The sequence below is a fragment of the Carcharhinus amblyrhynchos genome, unplaced genomic scaffold (genome assembly GCF_965287045.1).
Source record: "Carcharhinus amblyrhynchos unplaced genomic scaffold, sCarAmb.v2.hapA scaffold_39, whole genome shotgun sequence".
Classification (NCBI taxonomy): Eukaryota; Metazoa; Chordata; class Chondrichthyes; order Carcharhiniformes; family Carcharhinidae; genus Carcharhinus; species Carcharhinus amblyrhynchos.
This window is the reverse complement of record NW_027649780.1, coordinates 1,703,160-1,726,225: the sequence shown is the minus strand read 5'-3', so window position 1 is coordinate 1,726,225 and position 23,066 is coordinate 1,703,160. Positions and strand designations below refer to the sequence as shown.

General features: G+C 42.2%; 1 gene segment (V, D, J or C); it reads right to left on the bottom strand.

Annotated features, from left to right (window-relative positions):
* Window positions 1-884: 884 nt before the first annotated feature.
* On the bottom strand, window positions 885-22,720 carry LOC145363610 (Ig heavy chain C region-like). The segment is given in 8 exon segments: window positions 885-1,310; window positions 1,729-2,049; window positions 9,274-9,591; window positions 9,680-9,979; window positions 12,128-12,427; window positions 20,429-20,481; window positions 22,262-22,538; window positions 22,678-22,720. Coding segments are annotated over 8 exon segments (1,995 nt in total).
* Between the last annotated feature and the right edge of the window lie 346 nt (window positions 22,721-23,066).

Genomic DNA, 23,066 nt, shown 5'->3' with positions numbered 1-23,066 from the left:
ATTATAATTTTGATGCTCTCAAAATTAAACTCAAGATTTGTCAGTCTCTGTCCACCTAATGCTGCATCAGATATGCAACGTCAAAAATGAGGAGCAGTGGAGCGTGTAGACAAAACGCAATGAGATACTGCTGGCTGGTATCTGCAAGCAAGTGCAATGGAAAAAGGTGTCTTTGAATTTTGTGCTCGAGAAGCAGCATCCGGTTATAGAATATGAGGGGGTTAATGTTGTGGAAAGCGAAGGCATTTCACTGAAACAGGTTGCCTTTCTAGAACTGGATTAAACCAGACAACCAGTGTTGGTGAATGAATGTGGCTCTATAGGTTGAACAGATACTCCTTCACCTTCATTCATTCCACTCCATGGGTAAAGACTTCATTGTCAAGGAATAAATCACAAGATCACTTGTCAGTAAAGTTGCCAAGACCGCTAAGAAGTTAGTTTGATCAGGTGATAGAAGCCCTGAGCTTTTTTAACTGGGTAAATGCAAAGTTATTGCACATTTGGAACCTTACAGTGTAGACATAATTTATCTTTTCCTGAAAATATAAATCATCCCCTCAAATATGTCACACACATAAACCAGGAATAGGCAAGTACGAAAGTTTTCATTTTGCATTTATTGCGTCTCGTCAGGCCGATACATATAGAAAAAGGGCACTAAAGCCTCCAAGAGGTCTTCGACAAAATGACAAATTGTATTAAATACTATTTTGCTCATTTGAGGATCTCAGATTCTAAACACAATTATCCTTCATTGAATGACATAGTTTTATGTGTTAGCAAAGTGACAAAGCAAGTATATGCTGCTCTAAAGCGTGATTGTGCCTTCATATGATTGGGAGATTTGCTCGTTCCAATTACCAAAAAGATATGAACCGAAAGTGGTGACACTTTTAGAGAAAAGAACAATTGAATCGTGGCGGGCTATACACAAGATTTCAAACTGTCAGTTAGGGCAAGCGAAACATTAACTAAAGTTGGTTTACCATAGGAGTTATTTATACTTCGGATTAAATTCCTTTCAAGGGACGGGTGTCCCACTAAACAGGAATAAGTTGTGCCAGTGTTCCACTCCGCCTCTGTGAGCCTCAATCTGCTGGCAATGAAGCTGGAACCATCTCCTTTCTCGCTCGCTGCTTGACCGGGGAAACCCGAATCTAAAAGCGTGTCATTGGCCAACCAAGCAATATAAATTTCAGCAGGATAAAAGCCAGTGGCGATGCACATCAAAGTTGCCATCTTCTCTGAGTCAATTTCGGCCGCTGATGGTGGCAGAACGTACACTTTAGGACTATTCATCGCACCAACTATAAAAAGAGAAAAATGCATACATTTCGTAAACCAAATCTTTATATTCCCTCATTTTCTTCTATCCAGTTACCTCTCTTAGAAATATCAGAGACTGCAAATGTGTAATGCTTCCTATCCCTCAGAGTTTTAAGGCATGTTTTCCTTGTTCATGAGCATCATTAATATTCATTAATTCGTTGTGGTTTGATGTTATTTTGAACAGATTAGAGAAATAACCTTTCAGGCACTGACACGTTTTGGGTTTGCAGCTCAGCGGATTCTCATATGGTAGTTTTTATCCATGTGGCGACTGCTGGGTTCCAGGACTATGTGAAGTGTATTATACGAGCATTTAATGATAGAATCAGATTTTTGTTTCCGTTTAACAACATTGATAATTGAACCAGTCTCTGAACGAGTTTTATCTACGCTTACCCTTTATTTTCCGAGTGGATCGCTTCTTCGGTGTTGGTAATTCACTTCCTTCTGCGATGCAGACATATTCCACCCCAGTGTCCCACTCTGCTGCTGTGACTTTCAGTTTACTCATGATCGTTGTTTTACTTCCACTCCATTCAGGAGATTGGGTCTCAACTCCTTCCGTTCTCATTGTCCCATCCACTTGCCAGGAGACACTGACGTTTTCTAACACAGTGTAACGGACTTCACAAACAATTGTTGCTGTCTTTTGGACCCAAATCTCCGCAAATGAAGGGTTCAATATATTTATGGAAATGTCTTCCTCGTAGCAATCAACTAGGAAGAATGTGAAGGGTTATTTTAATGTTTCATGTTGAAATCACTGTTGGCAACAACTACTCCATGCTGACAAAAAACAAACGTGGAAAATACTTACTGCAATATGCTTTGAGATTATATTACCTTGTTGCAGCTGAGCTGATGAGTTTCTATGTGCTCCTTGCCGCATTAATTTCCTCCTTATGGCTCATTTCATACATTTCCCAATGAATACATATGTGCAATCAAATGTCCAAATAAAGTAAAAAAAAGTTCCCTGCATTTCAGCTGAGATTATACCCCTAAAAACAACTTGCCCTTCATCCGATTTTGCAGATATGTCTCATCACTTGACACGAAAGTCACTCTCGCGTAGAATTTGGCAATGTTAAAGAGGAAAACAAATGCCAATTAAGTTCAGAGTGTTAAGCATTGCTGGGTTTTTCAAGCAAATCAAGCATATTTGTTTTCAAATGTAGAGTGGCCACATATATATTATTATGATGATATGTCTGACCCTGAGGTTCACAATATTTATGTGTCTGAAAATGGGCCGGCCTTCTGTATTACATTCCATACCACTGGTTCATTGACACAGAGACAGCAATACTAACCAAAATGGGAAATAAGCCATTTAAATTTCGGTTAAAGACATATCTCTGGCCAGAGAATAAGAACATAGGTGTAGTTAGCACTGCTGCCTCACAGCGCCATGTAGACAGGTTCAATTCTGGCCTCAGATCACTGTCTCTCTTTAGTTGGCACATTCTTCCCGTGTCTGCGTGGGATACCTCCGGGTGCTCCGGGTTCCTCCCACAGTCAAAAGATGCGTGGGTTGGTTTCATTGGCCATGGTAAATTGACCCTGTTGCCAGGTGATTAGCAGGGTAAATGTGTAGGGTTACGGGAATAGGGCATTAGTGGGTTGGTGGTTGGTGCAGACTCAATGGGCCGAATGGCATCCTTCTGTGCTATAGGGATTCCATGAGCAGGAGAAGGCCATTCGGTATTTCAATTCTCTGCTCCCATTCAAGATGACAAGCATCCTTGTTATGGACTACATCTCCCTGCCCACAAACACAGGCCGCTTGATTGCCTGAGAGACCAACACTTAGAACTGGTAGACGACGAAACATCCACAGGCCTCTGCGCTCGGGAACTATAAAAGACTTAGAACCATTTGTCTAATTAAATATTCTTCAACTCACTTCAAACAGCCCTGTTACCTTAAATGGTGCGCCCACATTCTGGAGATCCCGACCAAGGAAAGGACTCTCTCAGTGTCGATGTAAATTTTTTTCAGGGTCAAGTATGGCGTTATAATTTGACATTCTACTGAACTATTCGCCTGAGCGCATAGTCCAAACTTACTCAATCTCTCATCATTCATACACACTCTCTTTCTATGAAACCAGCTTGTGAACTTTCATAATAACATACACATTCTAAGATGTCTGTCCTGAAATGGGAAAAGTAAAACACAGCAAAAAAGACGAAATGTTTACAAAGCCCGAGAATTGCAGTAAAATGTGGTTATATTCTCCAATCCAGTGCCATCGAAATAAAGGACGGCAGAAATTGACTGCGAGTTCAAACTGGCAATATTCCCTGGTCCCTCCAGCAGCACAACAGTGCCCGCGGGTTTCCTAATGGCGTGGTGTAACGCCAATGGGATTTCCCACTCACAGCAGTGAGATATGAGAATCCCACCACCGGCAAACAATGTGCCATCTCTCGCTGCCAGGACCACATGGTAGGAGGCCGGAAAATTGGGTTTTCCGTTCTAATTGCTTCCTCGATCTGAACGATAATTTTCTGAATTCGTGGTAATAGTGCACCTCAGTCAAAAAAGAAACCCATATTAGCTAATTATGTGACTTAATAAAAAGCTTAATTTTCTCTTGTTCTTGCCAAAATTTATTTCTCCACATTTTCTCACATTACTCACCTTCACCCAATTGTTGTTCACGCCTGTGGTAGGTAAAATGTTAGAATCCGTCATCAAAGAGGAAATAGCGAGGCATCTTGAGGGGAATTGCTTGATAGAGCAGACGCAGCACGGTTTCGTTAAGGGGAAGTCGTGTCTGACGAATTTATTGGAGTTCTATGAGGATGTGTCTAGGGCGGTGGATAGAGGAGAGCCGGTGGATGTGGTCTTTCTTGATTTTCAGAAGGCGTTTGACAAGGTACCTGACAAGAGGTTATTGCAGAAGGTAAGGGGGCATGGAGTTGGGGGTAGGGTGTTAGCGTGGATCGAGGATTGGCTGTCAAATAGGAGGCAGAGAGTGGGGGTCAAAGGGTGCTATTCGGATTGGCAGTTGGTGACTAGTGGAATGCCCCAGGGGTCGGTGCTGGGGCCTCAGCTATTTACCATTTATATAGATGATCTGGAGGAGGGAACCAAGTGTATGGTGTCGAAATTTGCTGATGGCACCAAGATTGGTGGAACGGCAAATTGTGCGGCGAGTGTGGAGAGTCTGCAGAAGGATCTAGATAGACTGGGCGAATGGGCCAGGAGCTGGCAAATGGAATTTAATGTTGGCAAGTGCGAGGTGGTCCACTTTGGTAGGAATAATGGTAGGAAGGACTATTACTTACGTGGCGAAAAACTGCAGCAGGCGACGGTGCAGAGGGACCTCGGGGTCCTTGTGCATGAGTCGCAAAAACCCAGCCTGCAGGTGCAGCAGGTGGTCAGGAAGGTGAATGAGATGCTGGCCTTCATAGCGAGTGGGATTCAATATAAAAGTAAGGAGGTCTTGCTGCAGCTGTATAGGGCATTGGTGAGGCCGCAGCTGGAGTACTGTGTGCAGTTTTGGTCGCCGCACTGACGCAAGGATATTTTGGCCTTGGAGGGAGTGCAGAGGAGGTTTACTCGGCTGATGCCGGAGTTGAGGGGGTTGAGCTATGAGGAAAGGCTGAATAAACTAGGCTTGTACTCGTTAGAGTTTAGAAGAATGAGGGGAGATCCAATTGAGACACATAAGATGATGAATGGGATGGATAGGATCGAGGTGGAGAGACTCTTCCCGCTCAGAAAGGACAGTAGGACTACGGGGCACAGCCTCAAGATGAAGGGGGGGCGGTTTAGAACGGAGTTGAGGAGGAACTTCAGTCAAAGGGTGGTGAATCTCTGGAATTCTCTGCCTGTTGAAGTGGTGGAGGCTGCCTCGCTAAATATTTTTAAGACGCGGGTTGATTGGTTTTTGATAAGCGAGGGGATTAAGGGTTATGGGGAGAGGGCGGGAATGTGGAACTGAGCCAAGACGGATCAGCCATGATCATATTGAATGAGGGGCTAGATGGATTCTTGCTCCTATTTCTTATGTTCTTATGTTCCTATGTGCCTCATTGCAGTCCATGTGTGTTCTCAACATAGTTTACACTTCCACCTTGCTCTTTATTATATATTGAGATGTATCCCTCTCTGACTTGGAGAGATGGAGATTAAAACCCCTCCCCCACGCCCACCACAACAACTGCATCCACAATAATTGTATTGCATTTGTTAGAAGCTGGTGTTGCATATTGCTTAATGGTATGTCCAAGAGTCTCACTCGATCGGAAACGAGTCCATAAAGAACTCCGTAACAAAAGCTTTGATTTCACGTTTGCGATTCTTAATTTCCATCAATTCAAATTCAACCTCCAAGTATTTACATCCTTTCTGCTCATTTACTCTTCTTGTCATTTCTGCCACTCCTGCAAACATTTTACCTTTGTGGATTGGTGTTTGCCTTACAATATTAATATCAATTGTTATCATCTTTCAACATGCTTCCATAAGTACATTTACATCTAAACCACAATTTTTATATCACGGCACATTCTTCCCCTTTTCTGCCACCGAGAGACATACAGCACCTCTCTGAAACTAATAAGAAAATCACATTCAAAATACGGTCCGAAGTGGTAATCTCCGAATTTACTAACATGCTGACAGTGGAACGGATTTGCTGCCCAGAATTCGGCACCCTATTCAATTTCGTTCAAAGCTGTATTGAAGAAAGTTTGAACAGGACGTCCTTGATCAAGAGCGAAGTGTTTCTGTTTGATCAGCCCTGGATCTTGTTATATTTAACAATTTTTTCAACCTTCCCGGCACTCCTCACTGATTTTCACAAATGCATCGCTAACTCTGCCTGTTCCTGAAAACATTTTTGGAACAGCAACCTTTTTTGTTATATTGGTTTTCCTTAATTGGCATCAACATAAAACATTAGTAGGGGAAAAGCCATGAAAAGTTTGGAGGTTTGACTGAAATATAACGACCCTTCGAGTTAATTTGAAATAACAGAGCACCAACGTGATGCATTTTGCAACAAAATAGCAAACAATGAAATCCCCGTGAAGGAAACGGATTGGTTTCACCAACTGGAACCTTCAGGTAATCCTCCCAGTCATTCTACTGAGATGCATTTGTTTTAACTTGGAACTATGTGAGGAAGCGTGAAACCTTTAACAGTATCATTTAAACATTGTTTTCTGTCATTACATCTAACAAGGAAGGTCACTTTGCCTGTCTCTGCCAAATGCCCTTTTAAATCTGTGACTCCGCAAAAACAAGCACCCATGCCTAATTGCCTTTCAGAAGATAATAGTGAGTCCCTTTCGTGAAATGCTGCCATCAATGTGGTGTTTGTCCGTCCACAGTGCAGTTGTGTTGGGGTTTACATGATTTTGCCTGAGGGAAAATGAAGGAAAGGACCCATATATTTCCAAGTCAGGATGTATTGTGCATTGGAAATATACTGCCTCCTTTTCATTTCCCTGGGTCAAAATCCTGGATATCCCTCTCCAACACAACTGTGGGTTTACTTCAACCAGGTGGACTGCAGTCGTTCAAGAAGGCTGCTCACCCCTATCTTCTCAAGGGTATTCAGCGATGAGAAATAATGTTCGCCGACCCAACGACGCCCACAGATTCTTCTTGAATAAATGTGAGGTGATTCATTTTGGGAGGACAATCTTGACTGCGGATTACTGGATCAACGGCAGAGTTCTGAGGAATGTGGAGGAGCAGAGAGATCTTGGGATTCATATCCGAAGGTTGCGACTCAAGTTGATAAAGCCATGAAGAAGGCTTATAGTGTGTCAACGTTCATTAACAGGGGTTTTGAGTTTTAGAGCCCTGAGGTGATGCTGCAACTGTACCGGACTTGGTGAGACGACGTTTGGAATATTGTGTGCAGTTCTGGTCACCTCACTATAAGAAGGATGTGGAAGCATTGGAGAGAGTGCAGAGGAAATTTAGCAGAGGAGATGCTGCCTGGTTTTGAGGGGAGGTCTTATGAGGAAAGGCTGAGCGAGCTGGGGCTTTTCTCTTTAGAGTGGAGAAGGATGAGAGGCGACTTAATTGAGGTTTATAAGATGTTGAGGGGAATAGGTAGAGTGGACGTGCAGAGGCTATTTCCTCAAGTGGATGTAACTGTTACTAGGGGGCATAACTATGAGATGGGAGATATAGGACGGATGTCCGAGGTATATTCTTTACTCAGAGAGTGGTTGGTTTGTGGAGTGGACTGCCTGCTGTGATAGTGGGGTCGGCCACTTTAGGAACTTTCAAGTGGTTATTGGATGGGCACATAGAACACACCAGAATTACAGGGAGTGGGATAGCTTGTTCTTGGGTTTGGACACAGCTCAGCACAAAATCGAGGGCCGAAGTGCCTGTACGGTGCTGTACTGTTCTATGTTCTATCAGTTTGAAGTCAGGATATCAACAGCCGGATTTAACACAAATGTAACACAGCCACATGAAGACTTTACTGCATCACAAGTGGAAACATGCCGGTTCCAAAATGGCCCTTTTTGTCGTAGGATGATGAAAAAATGGGTCCCTCTATATTTCCTGGATTTGATGAGACTACTGTAACTTTCAACAGCCACTGTTTTAATGTGGATAACCTGGTGAAGCACAACAGCCGAACTTGGGAGCTATTACATTGCATAAGAAGGTATTACAACCTCATGATGCTTCCCAAATGGATGTGCTCCATTTTACGAGCTTGGCAAGAATCAGTCACCTTTTCCTTCGTGTAATTGTAATACTTGTTATTGCAAGAGTGCGTGTAGGTGCCTCAGTTACTGTAGCCAAAGGACTTTCCTCAAGTGTCAACATATGCAGCAAAGACCAGTCATCACTGTACAATGAGAGCATCACATCATTTGATTGGAACTCGTACACTCGTATACTCGTATTCAGCGATACTGAATAAAGAATTGAACTATTATTTACTGCTAATGTATAAATAAATGGTGGCTAGAGACGGGATGGAGAACTGACAAGATCAATTAAATTATCAAATGCCAGAGCATAACCTGATATTCTGGGAAGTTTTATATTTCCCGGTGCTATTGTAGAGATGCCTGTGCAATTATTGCACAGAGAATGTTTGTGTTCTGAAAAAAACTCCAATCATAAATTAGAAATAAATCATGAGAGGTGACTTCTTTGATCAAAAGCACTGGGCACTTGATTAGTTTTAGGGCATGAAAACTGTATTTGATTAGACCCTGTGATATCTCTCCCACTTGTTACTGTACTTTTTAGACTAGAAATGTGCGCATTTCTTTCCATTATTTGGTTGAATGCCTTGTTTCTGACTTTCAGTTGGCTGACTCGGAGCACACAGTATTGTGCTGCGTTAAAATGGTAAGTTCAGCATGGAAGAGAGAGGTGGTAACGTTTCCTCCCTCATCGTGCGGTGCCTTCATTGTCTTAATGCACTGCTCGGCACTGTGTCAAAGCATGTTCTCATCAGCAGACAACTGCACAATTAACTAACAGGCGTTTTCATCATCATAGAATCATCATCATCATCGTAAAAACCCTACAGTGCAGAAAGAGACCATTTGGCCCATCGAGTCTGCAACAACCACAATCCCACCCAGGCCCTACCCCCATATCCCTACATATTTTACCCGGTAATCCTTCTAACCTACGCATCTCAGGACACTAAGGGGCAATATTAGCATGGCCAATAAACCCAACACGCACATTTTTGGACATCCTTTATCTGTTCATTTCACTGGATTCTCAGGTAGCTTGCTTGGGTCTACCAATTGAGTGTCGACTATCATCTCCTTTCCGAGGAGAAGACAAATTAATTGGTGTCCAAACATTTTGGATTTGCTGGACCCTACTTGAATCTGCTCGTTATTGTACTCTCTTTTGGATATTGTGGCCGGATTAAGTGAAAAGTCTTATTTTTGAAACAAAAACATTCCAACAAACTGTGCTTACCTTTCGGGCTGTTGATCGTCTTCTTTCCGGTGAATTTTGTAGCTGGATGTGAAACGGTACAGGTGTATCTTGCTCCTGTCTTCCATTCCCCTGCCGGCAAAATGAGGAGGCTGCTTGCGCTGAAGGTCTGGTCCTGTTCCAGAGCAGTGGGGAAGCGAGTGATGTTCGAGCTCAAAACAGCTCCGTTCTTCTCCCAGGAAATGGATATTTTGTCCGGGTAGAATCCTCTTATCAAACAAGTGAGAGTCGCGACGCTGGAACTTTGAAGCTCCTCTGCTGATGGAGGCAGGAGTTGGAGATTGGGCTTCGATGGCTCGACTGCAACAGAATAACAACCAGTGATTTCCATCCCTCCATTGTCATTCAGAAAAGAACGGTTGTGTTTGCTCATCGTGCTATAACTCACCTTTCGACTTTTGTGTTCGTTTTGAGACTGGAGTCGATGATTCGCTCTGTTGTGCTGAACAGGTGTATTCAGCCCCACGATCCCACTCCTCCACACTGCTGGTCAAGCGGCTGATGGTCAGATACTGGTTTCTTTGTTGAGGTCTTTCAATTTGAACACCTTCAGTCCTTTTCTTACCATCCACTGTCCAAGAGATCCCAACCACACTGGGAACTGTGGATACCACTTCACAAATGAGTGTGACAGTTTTCTTTATCCAAATTTCTTCAAGTGAGGGGTCACTGAGAAATACTATGATTTCTGTCAATGGAAAATAACATAAACCCTAAATCAATGGCAGGCATTAATGGTAACGATTTCGTTTATACCGAGAATTTTAATGTCAATGAGAACCGTTAGCGTGGCAATTTTTGCCTTTGCTGGGTTTTCTTAAATGTGAATTATAACTTTGCAGTTTGGCAAGATGCTGATCTGAAACACAATACTGAACGGTGCATTTAGACTGTGCAACTGGCTGAGGAGTACTGGCATATACAGTAAGGCGTAAAGAACTGCAACAGAAAGTGCCATGTGCAGCCAAATTCAGAAGCATAGATTGAGAAAGAAACAATAAAGTAGGGAGCAGGAGAAAGCGAGATGGAGAGGGTGGAAGCTGCAAGAGGAGGGAGTCAGAGAAATACGTGGAGAAGATATGAGATTGGAAGTTCAGCCCTTGGATGCCGAGTTCTCAAACGGTTTGTTTCTGCTTGAGACAATGTGCGAGAAATCAAGTGGTAGCGAGAGATACACAGAGAGGAAAGAAAACGAGTTACTGTGTGTGTGTGTGTGTGTGTGTGTGTGTGTGTGTGTGTGTGTGTGTGTGTGTGTGTGTGTGTGTGTGTGTGTGTGTGCACGTGTGTGTGAGAGAGAGATAGAGAGGTAGGGGGTCAGAATTGGAAAAAAATAGCTCGAGGAAGAAATGGCGGTCAATGTTTCTGTTCTATTCCACCGAGATTGATTTGGTGACCTGTCGCTATATTTTCGCAATATTGTTAATACATTATACTCAATACATTATTTACCCAAAGTATAACATTTATGAGAAGGCGTCTGAAAATTGTCTGTTGCAACATTTTCCCAATTGTAATCAACATCGGGTACTTCACGCACCGTAGTTGAAAAGGAGAAAGATAGACAGCAAAATGAGGACATTCAGCCTTTCAAAGCGTCACGATCTCTTCTGAAAAGCATTATTAAGCAGCTTGGCCATTACAGCTGAATGAATTCCAACCAATTTTACTGCAGTGTTTAAGTGCAACTTTTACTCTAACTGACCACACTCACAGGATGTCCACTGGGCAGATAAGTGGCAGATGGAATGTAAGCATGAAAAGTGTGACGTGATACACGTTGAATGGAGTCAGTTGACAAACAAGTATTTGTTGAACTCGGAAATTATGTCGAAAAAAAATCCTTGACGTATATCTCCATAAAACCCTGAAGACCGAAGGGCATGATAGCAAGGTGGTGAAAAAAGTATTTCGACACTTGTCTTTCTCCATCGAGTTATAGATTACAAAATCAGGGAAATCATGTTATAGTTGTATCGACCTTTGGTGAGGCCACAGCTAGTGCAGTGCGCGCAGTTCTGGTGGCCAGATTGGAGGAAGAATGTGATTGAACTGAAGGGGTGCAGAGGAGATTCACTGGGATGCTGCCTGGCGTGCAGCATTTAATTACGAAGAGAGGATGGATAGGCTTAGGTAGATTTCTTTGGAGCAGAGAGAAATGAGGGCTGTCCCGATCGTGGCATACAAGATTATGAGGGGCATGGGCAGAGTAGACAAGGAAAGTTGTGCCCTTTGTTAAAGGATCAGTGAGGAGGGGTTAGAAATTCAAGCTGAAGGGTAGGCATTTTAGGTGATTTGAGGAAAGTCGATTTACTCCCAGGCTGTGGTGACGGTCTGGCCTGCACTTCCTAAGAGGATGGTAGAGGTAGTTTGTCTCACATCCTTTTAAAACATGTCTACATGTGCACTTGTCACGTCGTCACATTCAAAGCTATGGGGTCAACTGCTGATGAATGGGATTAAGCGAGACTTCATGCTTCTTTGGTGCCTTTGCAGATTCTAGAAGCCGAAGGGCCTATTCTGCAATGAATGTGCTATGAATAAATGATTCAATTGGCCTGCTCCAGGATCTCCAACAACAAAGTATGTGACATTCTGTGAATCTGAAATTGAAAAAAAAACAGAAATTGCTAAAGATGAGTCAAACAGATTCCAAAGTCCTACTGCTTCTCTTGCCAAACATACTGCTGAGTTTTCATAAAATGTTCTGGATTTTCTTTCCAGGATTTTTCATGTTTATTGAATAATTTATATGACAGCTTCCCAATGTATTGAATCCTGAAATTAAAATAAGATTGTATGACATCTGGAAGTTTGTGAGTTGGTTCCATTTCCTCACCTGAAGTTGATCTAATTTCTTTCCGTTTGTTGCTGTTGGTAGCAGAATGGGTCACTTGGCAGCTGTACGTGGAACCGCTGTTCCATTCCTGAAGCGGCAACTTAAGGATGCTGCTGGATCGGAATTTTCCATCTGCTGTTGCACATGGGGATGTCGTGGTGAAGCCAGACTGTAGGGCGTTTCCATTCTTCTCCCAGCTCACTCCAATGCCTTTTGGTTTGTATTCACTGATCAAACAAATCAGCTGCACAAACCCCTCATCAGTTTCAGAGGAGAGACTGATGACTGGGGGAGTCGCTCCTAAAATTACAAATCAAGTCTTAGTCCCTTATTTGAATAAAATTAAATCTTTTTCAACATGGTTAACCAAAATTTATTCCTGAGCCAACATCAAAATCGAAATGAAATAATTCTGGCAGAATCACATTGCTGTATGTGAGAGCCCGTTAACGGCATCATCTGTCTGAATGAATCAGTGCCTATATTCGAAAGATATTTCATGGTCAGTATAACATTTATGAGGATGTGAAAAGTGGGTTAAAGTATTTTATTTTTTCTTGGTTTGCCGAGTTAATCCATTGTCGTGTATTACTTTCCATTTATATCATTAGCCTAACAAACCTGACAACACTTGAATTGTTTTCAAAAATATAGGACAGATATTTTTTGTTTCAGATGATATGATTGACTCTCAGCACTGAGTTGTGGGAGCTGATATCGTTGGCACATCGCAGATTGTATTCCCCTGACTCATTCCTATTCAACAGTACAGTTGCCTGGAATTTCCTGCCTTTGCATCATTGTGGGACATAACCGAGGCGCATCTTACAGAGCGAAAATTAATGCTCTCATCAGGAAATTGCGTTTTGCCTCAACACCTTAAGAAAAACTCTATGCTGCAGATAGCAGTGGACCTTCATTTTGAGAGCACAAATTGAGTTCACAGAAATTTCCAAGCTGTTTAATGTCTTTTTCATATTTATGGCCAATGCTAGCAAGTACAGATTCAACTCAGAATTCGTTGAGCAGCGCATTGGCAATCTGAATTTGAGATTTATTTTAAGACTGATCTCAATTTTCTCTGGCAAATTGCAACGGGGCATTGAGCGTTTCACAAGGTGTTGGATAACATGTTCAATTTTATTTAAAAAGAAATAGCCGTAACAGGTATGAAACTCCCTGGAAGGTTCCTGTGTACATTTATCTACTGGTGAATAGCTGTGAGGGAGCAGATAGGGAGCTGGTTCCCGTACTGTCAAGCTATGTTTTGAGAATCTCTTGATAACTTGACAATCTGGTTAGTAATAGAGTCAACATTAGGGCAGTCAGCTCCACATCTACCACTAGCCACCAATTATGAGCAGAATATTCGGGTATGGACATTGTGGTAAAGAAATTGAGATGGCAATGAACATATAAATTTGCTTGCCATTTATTAAATTGATGACCAAATGTTTTTCCATTCAATGTGTCAAACATTTCATTCTTTTTGACTTGGTGCAAAGTTGTCTAAAATTAAATGTACATTGAATTCATTTTTTCCTTCCATATATGTTTTTATTTACAATATAAATGTGCGCCTCGGTGACATCATCTGACACCGAAACGAGACTACGCACCTGTGCACTGTTGTATACTGACAACCTACACCGCCACAAATAGCAATTGCTCAAATGTCACTGAATTAACCAATTGTTAGTCCAACATCCAATTCTAAATCATCACTCTTCATTCTCCTTTCCGTGAATTTAAAGCCACCAAAACCACTATTGACCGATTTTTAACCATGCTAAGTCTCTTTCTCATGATATGGAGATGCTGGCGTTGGACTGGGGTAAACACAATCGGAAGTCTCAACAACACCAGTCTAACGAGTTTATTTGTTAACAAAAGCCATTCGCTGTTGCAGCGCTGCCCCTTCGTCAGGTAAGTGGAAGTTCTGTTCACAAGCAGGGCATACAAAGACATAAGCTCAATTTACAAACTAATAGTTGGAATGACGTCTTTGCAGGTAATCAGGTCTTAAAGGTACAGACAATGTCAATCGAGAGAGGGTTAAGTCCAGGTTAAAGAGGTGTGAAGTGTCTCCAGCCGTGGCAGCTAGTGAGATTTTGCAAGCCCAGGCAGTTCATGGGGGTACGTTGTCTACCTGAAACGCTGCAGGAAAGAATGTCCTGAGGCATGGTAACTTGGGGAGACAACAGATGAATGAAGATCACTCGACAATCACCAGGCAAGAGTGTTCTCTTCTTGTTGGGGAACACTTCAGCGGTCAGGGGCATTCGGCCTCTGATTTTCGGGTAAGCGTTCTCCAAGGTGGCCTTCATGACACACCACAGTGCACAGTCGCTGAGCAGAAACTGATAGCCAAGCTCTGGACACATGAGGACGGCCTCAAGCGGGGCCTTGGGTATATAGCAAACTTTCTGTAACCCCCATTGAGTTTGTGTCTTTATATGCCCTGTTTGTGAACAGAACTCCCACTTACCTGACCAAGGGGCAGTACTCCGAAAGCTAGTGGCTTTTGCTACCAAATAAATCTGTTGGACTTTAATCTGGTGTTGTGAGACTTCTTAAAGTATCTTTGTCCCTTGAGTTTGATGCTTGATGACCTACACCATGCCCAGGTCAATCAACACTCTTATCATAAAATTTTCTGCAAATCTTTCCATGACATCCTTCTCCTAGATCACAGAATACAACTGGATGTTCCACAACGTGCAAAGCACCTGTGCATGCTTATTTGCTTCCGATTTCAATTGCTCCAACATTGGTCGCCTTCCAATTAGCGGCCGTTCCTCATGTTCTGTATTTGTCCCCGAAGACTCACTGCCCTTCCAGCTGGCCTCTATCCTTTATATATTCATTAAATAAAGTAAAATATAAGCAAACAAATCTATCCCTCTCATCAAAGTTTTGCCAATTGGCATCTTCAGTGTCTCTTGTTAGACTTCAGTGTTTGACGACCCCATGAACTGCTTTGGAGTTGCATTTTTCTGCTAAAACTTCGACACTACGACTGTTCTTAACACTGCCAACATCTTTAATAATAATTAAGCGAGTTGCTTTCTTAAAGAAGGATTCCTACCTCTGTAAGTTAGATGTTATGAAACAGAGATGCGTTGAGTGTTAAGCAAGTGACTGATAGAATAATCACAACACAGAAGGATTAAAATTAAAATTATTCTGATGGCATCATTGCTTCTTGCAGGGCAATCATTACACACACAAACTTCTGGTTAATACATCTATTTATCTTCACAAAATGATTTTACAATAGTGCCTTTTCTTTACCGACCAATACAAATATTGTTTCTGTCCAATTAGGGAATGAGTACTCTTCTTGATTATTAAGGTTGTAAAATTTTATTCTGATTAACTGAAGCTAATTTGTCAAAGAGCTGAATTCACTCTCTACCACATTGCTTGAGGCATAGACTGTCTGCAACATTGACTCAGCACATTTGACTTGCCAAAAAGACCAAAAGTCATAGGAACAGAATTAGGCCATTCGGCGCATCGAGTCTGCTCTGCCATTCAAACATGGCTGATGTCTTTCTCATCCTCATTCTCCTGCCTTTTCCCCATAAGCCCTGATCCCCTTTTTAATCAAGAACATATCGATCTCTGTCTTAAAGATACTCAATGACTTGGCCTCCACAGCCCTCTCTGACAGAGTTCCACCGATTCACCACTCTCTGGCTAAAGAAGTTCCTCCTCATCTCGGTTTTAAAAGATCGTTCCTTTCGTCTGAGATTGTGCCATCTGGTTCTAGTTTTTCCTATTCTGGACACATCCTCTCCACGCCCACTCTATCCAGACCTTGCAGTATCCTGTAAGGTGCAATAGCATCCGCCATCAACCACCACCCCCTCCCCCCACCCCGCGCACCACCACCACAACTCATTCGTCTAAACTCCAACGGGTACAGACCCAGAGTCCTCAACCGTTCGTCATACGACAAACTCTTCATTCCAGGGATCATCGCTGTGAACCTCCTCTGGACCCTTTCCAAGGCCATCACATCCTTCCTTAGGTACGGAGCTCAAAACTGCTCAAAATGTTCCAAATGGGGCCTGCCCAGAGCTGTGGACAGCCTCAGAAGTACATCTTGCTTTTGTATTCTAGCCTTCTCGACATGAAAGCTAACACTGCATTTGCCTTCCTAACTGCCGACTGAACGTTCATGTTAACCTTAAGAGAATGTCGAACAAGGTCTCCCAAGTCCCTTTGTGCTTCTGATTTCCGAACCGTTTCTCCATTTAGATAATAGTCTATGCCTGCATTCCTGCTTCTGAAGTACAGAACCTCACACTTTTCCAGATTGTATTCTATCTGCTACTTCTTTGCCCATTCTCCTAGCCTGTCCAACTCCTTCTGCAGCCCTGCCCCTGCTTCGTCAATGCTGCCTGTCCCTCTACATATCTTTGTATCATCTGCCAACTTAGCAACAGTCCCTTCTCTTCCTTCTTCCAAGTCGTTAATGCATATTCTGAAAAGTTGTTGTCCTAGCAGCACCCCTGAGGCACACTACAAGTCGCCAGCTGCCATTCTGAAAAACAGCCCTTCATTCCCAATCTCTGTCTTCACATTCAGCCAATCCTTTAGCCAAGCCAGTATCATACCCTTAACACCATGAGCTCTTAACTTATTTCACATTCTCCTATGCGGCACCTTACCAAAGGCCTTCTGGAAATCTAAATAAATCACGTCCACTGGTCCTCCTTTTTCCAACTTCCTTGTTAACTCCTCAACGAAATCTAAAGGATTTGTCAGAGATGACTTCCCCTAGCCTGAATTTCAACTTGACATGCTCGACGTCCCCAAGACCATCCATTCCTTTCACTAAATCATCTCATGCGTCCTTTCCTGCATAAGGTCATATACAACTGAAGATATACTGCACGGCATTGCTATCTGTAGATTCCATAATAAAAATATGTCCATACCCACCCCGGCAAAACCTTGCTAATTACAACTGTTCTGCTATTTGCGGCCATCGAAGATGCATTGTAAAATAAACAGCAGCAAAAATCGTACAATCATTTCATGGTAGAGAACAAAATGAGGCAAATTTGTGATTCGGCCTGTGCACAGGGTCTTATTGAAATCCACACTTTGAGTCTGTGCCTCATTTTCAAATAAAACTTGTCTGCATTCTGCCTGGACATTCTTGTAAAATTATCTTTAGAAATTAATTCAGCATCCACTTCCATCAGGCCTCCTGGCAGTTCATTTCTTATCGGAACAAATCCAGACATCAAGCAACTCTTCAACCCGCATGTGATGCATTTATCTACATCCAGTCAAAGACTTCTCCTTAATTACTCGGCCAAAGCCGTCTTTGTTAACATCCCTGCTACACCGTGGCTAACATGCCCTGCTATAACCAGAGCAATTAAAATAAATCTTAACTAATATGCCGTAGCACACATACTATTTTAGCATTTTGTTACACACTGTTGCAGCGGCAAAACTACATTTCTCGCCCCGCAGCTTTCCTTGATGTTTCGAACGACTGGTCCACCGCTGCAATAAAACAATACACATGACTTATGTTTCTAATCCAACCTGCACCTCACCGTTTGCTTTGAAAGTTAAATGGTAAAATATTCGTCTGTGCTGATGGCGCAAAACGGGTGTATTCGTACTGGCCACCTGTCATACAAACATTCATTAAAATCAATGGAAGATAACGCGCCGAACCCATGCCCAAGTTTTGCACTGCTACGCGAGGCCAGATTTCCCGACCTCAGACTCCAAATCAACAAATTGCTTCTTCAAATAAAGTAAGGAAACAGACAACATAACATCTGAAGTGTAAGAAAACACTATTCACAACGAGACTTAGTATAAAAGGACAAAGAGAAAGCTTTTGAATATTTTGTTCAATTTCAGTTTCTCCTTTTTAGTTCAATCAGTTAGTTTTACACACAGAGAGCCCTTATTAGCTGAAGGAGACAAGTTTCGATGTAAACAGGGTTCTCGCAGAATTACACAACGCATGGTTAAATCTGTCTCATTTGCTGTGCCACACCAGCAGATGGCGAATCGAGAGTCAGATTTCCTCAATGATTGACCTACTGTCCATCTGCTTTCCACTGGTATTCACAAAACTGAGACTCAACTGGTCTGCTGTCGCTTACTCTTGGTCTGAAATTAAATCCACATTCCAGGTCAATGGGAGTCATGGTAGGAGCTGGGGATGTTGAGATGGGGGCGCGGGGGGTGGAATAAACTTGTCAGGTAGGTTGCTGAATAACTAGCGCACTCCTGGCGCCACTGGAATAGAATAACACCATGATCAGTCAGTCCCTTACTCGATCAGTTGCTTTTTACCTTTGAGCAAATTCTGAAATGTACAGAAATTATTGGCCAACATATTTTCAGGGCTCGATCAGACAGTAACGTTACTTTCCATGCCATGGTTAACGAAAAGTGTTTTATGGGTCATATAAAACTGTAACCAGCATTTTATGAAACAATACATTACACTTATTACGTGATTGTAGAGCTCAGTCCTCACCACAATATTGCATAGATTTGTTCTGGGTTAGAAATAATATCTATTCATTTTACAAGTTACCAGGTCGGTCAGGATGAAAATTGGATGATTGGTTCCGTTTTAACTTTAAAACCAGCATCACCTTCCTCAACTCCGGCATCAGCCTAGTAAACCACCTCTGCACTCCCTCCAAGGCCAAAATATCCTTGCGTAAGTACGGCGCCCAAAACTGCACACAGTACTCCAGCTTCGGCCTCACCAATGCCCTATACAGCCGCAGCAAGACCTCTCTACTTTTATATTCAATCCCCCTCGCGATGAAGGCCAGCATCCCATTCGCCTTCCTGACCACCTGCTGCACCTGCAAGCTGGGTTTTTGCGACTCATGCACAATGACCCCGAGGTCCCTCTGCACCGTCGCCTGCTGCAGTTTTTCTTCACTTAAGTAATAATGACTTATGTTTCTAATCCAACCTGCACCTCACCGTTTGCTTTGAAAGTTAAATGGTAAAATATTCGTCTGTGCTGATGGCACAAAACGGGTGTATTCGTACTGGCCACCTGTCATACAAACATTCATTGCAATCAATGGAAGATAACGTGCCGAACCCATGCCCAAGGTTTGCACTGCTACGCGAGGACAGATTTCCCGACCTCAGACTCCAAATTAACAAATTGCTTCTTCAAATAAAGTAAGGAAACAGACAACATAACTTCTGAAGTGTAAGAAAACAGTATTCACAACGAGACTTAGTATAAAAGGACAAAGAGAAAGCTTTTGAATATTATGTTCAATTTCAGTTTCTCCTTTTTAGTTCAATCAGTTAGTTTTACACACAGAGAGCCCTTATTAGCTGAAGGAGACAAGTTTCGATGTAAACAGATTTCTCGCAGAATTACACAACGCACGGTTAAATCTGTCTCATTTGCTGTGCCACACCAGCAGATGGCGAATCGAGAGTCAGATTTCCTCAATGATTTATCTACTGTCCATCTGCTTTCCACTGGTATTCACAAAACTGAGACTGAACTGGTCTGCTGTCGTTTACTCTTCGACTGAAATTAAATCCACATTCCAGGTCAATGGGGGTTAGGGCAGGAGCTGGGGATGTTGAGATGAGGGAGGGTGGAATAAACTTGTCAGATAGGTTGGTGAATAACTAGCGCACTCCTGGCGCCACTGGAATAGAATAACACCATGACCAGTCAGTCCCTTACTAGATCAGTTGCTTTTTACCTTTGAGCAAATTCTGAAATGTACAGAAATTATTGGCCAACATATTTTCAGGGCTCGATCAGACATTAACGTTACTTTCCATGCCATGGTTAACGAAAAGTGTTTTATGGGTCATATAAAACTGTAACCAGCATTTTATGAAACAATACATTACACTTATTACGTGATTGTAGAGCTCAGTCCTCACCACAATATTGCATAGATTTGTTCTGGGTTAGAAATAATATCTATTCATTTTACAAGTTACCAGGTCGGTCAGGATGAAAATTGGATGATTGGTTCCGTTTTAACTTTAAAAGCCAGCATCACCTTCCCAATCAAGTCTTTAAAGTGTTTGTTGACAGCTAAGTTACCGTTAGAAATCTAATATTTTCAGTCACTATGTTCTAAATAGTTCTAAATGCCAGTCAAATCAAATGAGACAGTTTATGAAATCAGAATCCGAAAAAGAGCTATGAATGTTACTTCACTTCTTCAGGCAATATTAATGAAAACATTAGTTCTTCTTAAACTTTGTGCACAGAAAAATCTTATTGAAGTAGCAAGAAATGTCACTTACCAGGATTCACAGTCAGCACGGTGCCAGCCCCTTCATACGAGGTCCACACAGTCACAGTCAGTGAGCATCCATTCCGGCCATGTCATAAACTGCCATTGAAGCAAAATCCGCTGTTGAATGCCCTGAAGCAACATCGTTACAAAGATCTTTCGTATATGTTGCATTTATCAACGCATCTATATTCTTTATCTGTCTCCAACCGGGGAGAAATTTTCCATGTGCTACATGTACACTTGTAATTCCTTAAAAGAAAGACAGTCCAGTGATTCAATATAAAGGACCATAATGGGGCATTCCAAAAATGAAATTCCATCGGGAACGGATTTCCAAAGCTGTGCAGTTAAGGGTGCAAGGAACAGTACTGTACAGCCTGGTTCAACAGTCGGAAAGGAAATAACTGTCGTGGAGGTTTTTGTTGTGGCCCGCACCATTGTGTCAGCGTAGCTGCACATCACTTCACATCAGCACAATAAATCCATTATCCAAACCTTCGCAGAAAATGCTTCAATCATTCCAAAATATCGGTTGGAAATTGTAGCAAATTGTTTCCTTCATATTGGAATCTGAGCAGCTGTCTCTCGCTCCTGGGGACTTGTCCAAGTCATGGAGAAACCTCCATGCTATGTTGTGAATGCGATTCAATGATTTATTAACATAATTGTCAAAATAAACAGAGAAAATGTTGCAATGCATCAATTGGTGTTTGAGGAGGACAGCAGTTGTTTAACCATGAGCTACCGTAGCCACTCAGAAAGTAAAATCGGTTTGTTTTGTCTTCAGGAGTAGAGGACTAGTTTTTGTATTAAGAGAATCTATGATTCATTAATGTGGGTCACACTGCCACACAGCCGCAGAGATCAGTGCAGAAACTTGTCATGTATACTCATCCAAGCCTCTCAGTTCGAGACGTCTACTCCGATTTGAATTCACATCACACTTTCCTTTTTTCATTCTTTTCATTCCACTACATATGTTATCCTTCCAAAATATTCATGAATGACTTCTCGCAAAACCAGTTGAGGAACAGTTAACTTGTTCCAGTGTTAAAGAAAACAAATCTGAAGATAGTTTGTGTGTGATATGAACCGTCTTCTCGACTGCTGTGGTACCATCCACACAGTGGTCTAGCCCCGTTCAAAAACGGCTTCTCTGTTTATCTGGGTGTTAAATACAGTTGCTGCGCATCCACATTTCAAATGCTGGGATTTATCATCCTAGAACTGTCACCAGATGTTTAGAAATGTCCCCATTTCAGAATAGTATCCACAAATAAAATACAGTTTCAGCCTGATGAGCGTACAATATTGTCCTGTCTCCACTGGGAGATCGGAAGATACTTTTGCAGAACCGGAAGTTCAATCTTATTGTTGTGAGCCATCTCGAGATTTGCAGAACATCACAATGTCCCCTTTCTCATTGTTTTCTTTCGACTAAACGTGCTAGACCTCCAGATTATTCATTAATAACTTCCTGCAAGACCAGTTGAGAAACAGTTAGAATGTTCTGCAGTTCAAGAAAACAAATCTGACGATAGTTTTTGTATGACAGGAACTGCCTTCTCGATTGCTGTGGTAGTACCCACACAGTGGTCTAGCCCCGTTCAAAAACAGCTTCTCTGTTTGTCTGTGTGCTGAATGCATTTGCTGCGCATCCACATTTCAAATTCTGGGGTTTATGATCCTGGAGCTATCATCAGATGTTTACAAATGCCCCCGTTTCAGAATAGTTTCCGTAGCAAAAAAGCGGTTTCAGCCAGAAGAGCGAACAAAATTGTATCATCTTCATTGGAGATCAGAAGATATTTTTGTATGACTGAAAGTTCAAACTTGTTGCTGTGCGTAGGTTTTACAGTAAAATGTGGCGCTGTCTTCAACTGTTAAGTCCTTGATTTGCAGAGAAAACGACGTGCTTCCCTTGTTGGCTCTTTCAACATATCGGCCGCCAATGGTAATGCTTTCCCGATCTGTTGAACCAGGATTTTTCCGAAACCAACTTGTTGTACCCAAGCTACAGCTACCAGCATCACTTAGGACGCAGTTGATTGTCAGAGATTCGCCTGTTTCTTTAGTTGCCGCCCGTGGTGTTTGATCGACATATACACTGAAGGCATCTGTGTGGAGAAAAGATACGAAATGAATTATTTGGCTGAAACAATACAAGAACTTGAAGGCAAAGAATTTTCCACAATGTATGCGCAACCACCCAATTTTATCCAGTTAACACGCTTTTTTCTTCTGAAAGAAACTTACTTGATAACCACGTTAAAAGGAGCGCAGCCCAGAAAATATGCATTGTTTCTTCACAAGCACTAAAAACCTCAGCAGGGCGATCACTCGAACTCAACACTGAGTGCTCTGTGTAACAGTGGGCAGCTGAACACCGACTTTATAGACCTCAAGAGACAGGGTGAATTTGCATAGGGCGGAGTGATCGAAGATGATCAATCTGCATTGCTCAGTCTGTGCCATAGCTTACAATATGACTATAATATCCATAATCACGCAATTGGAATTTGTAACCAATGAATTTGGAGAATCCGTTAGCGTTATAGGGAATACTGCCAACATGTTGAGTTTGTTTCCATTTTTTCTTTCCTTTTTTATTTTAAACCAATATTATTCCCTGAGCTGTGGCAGTT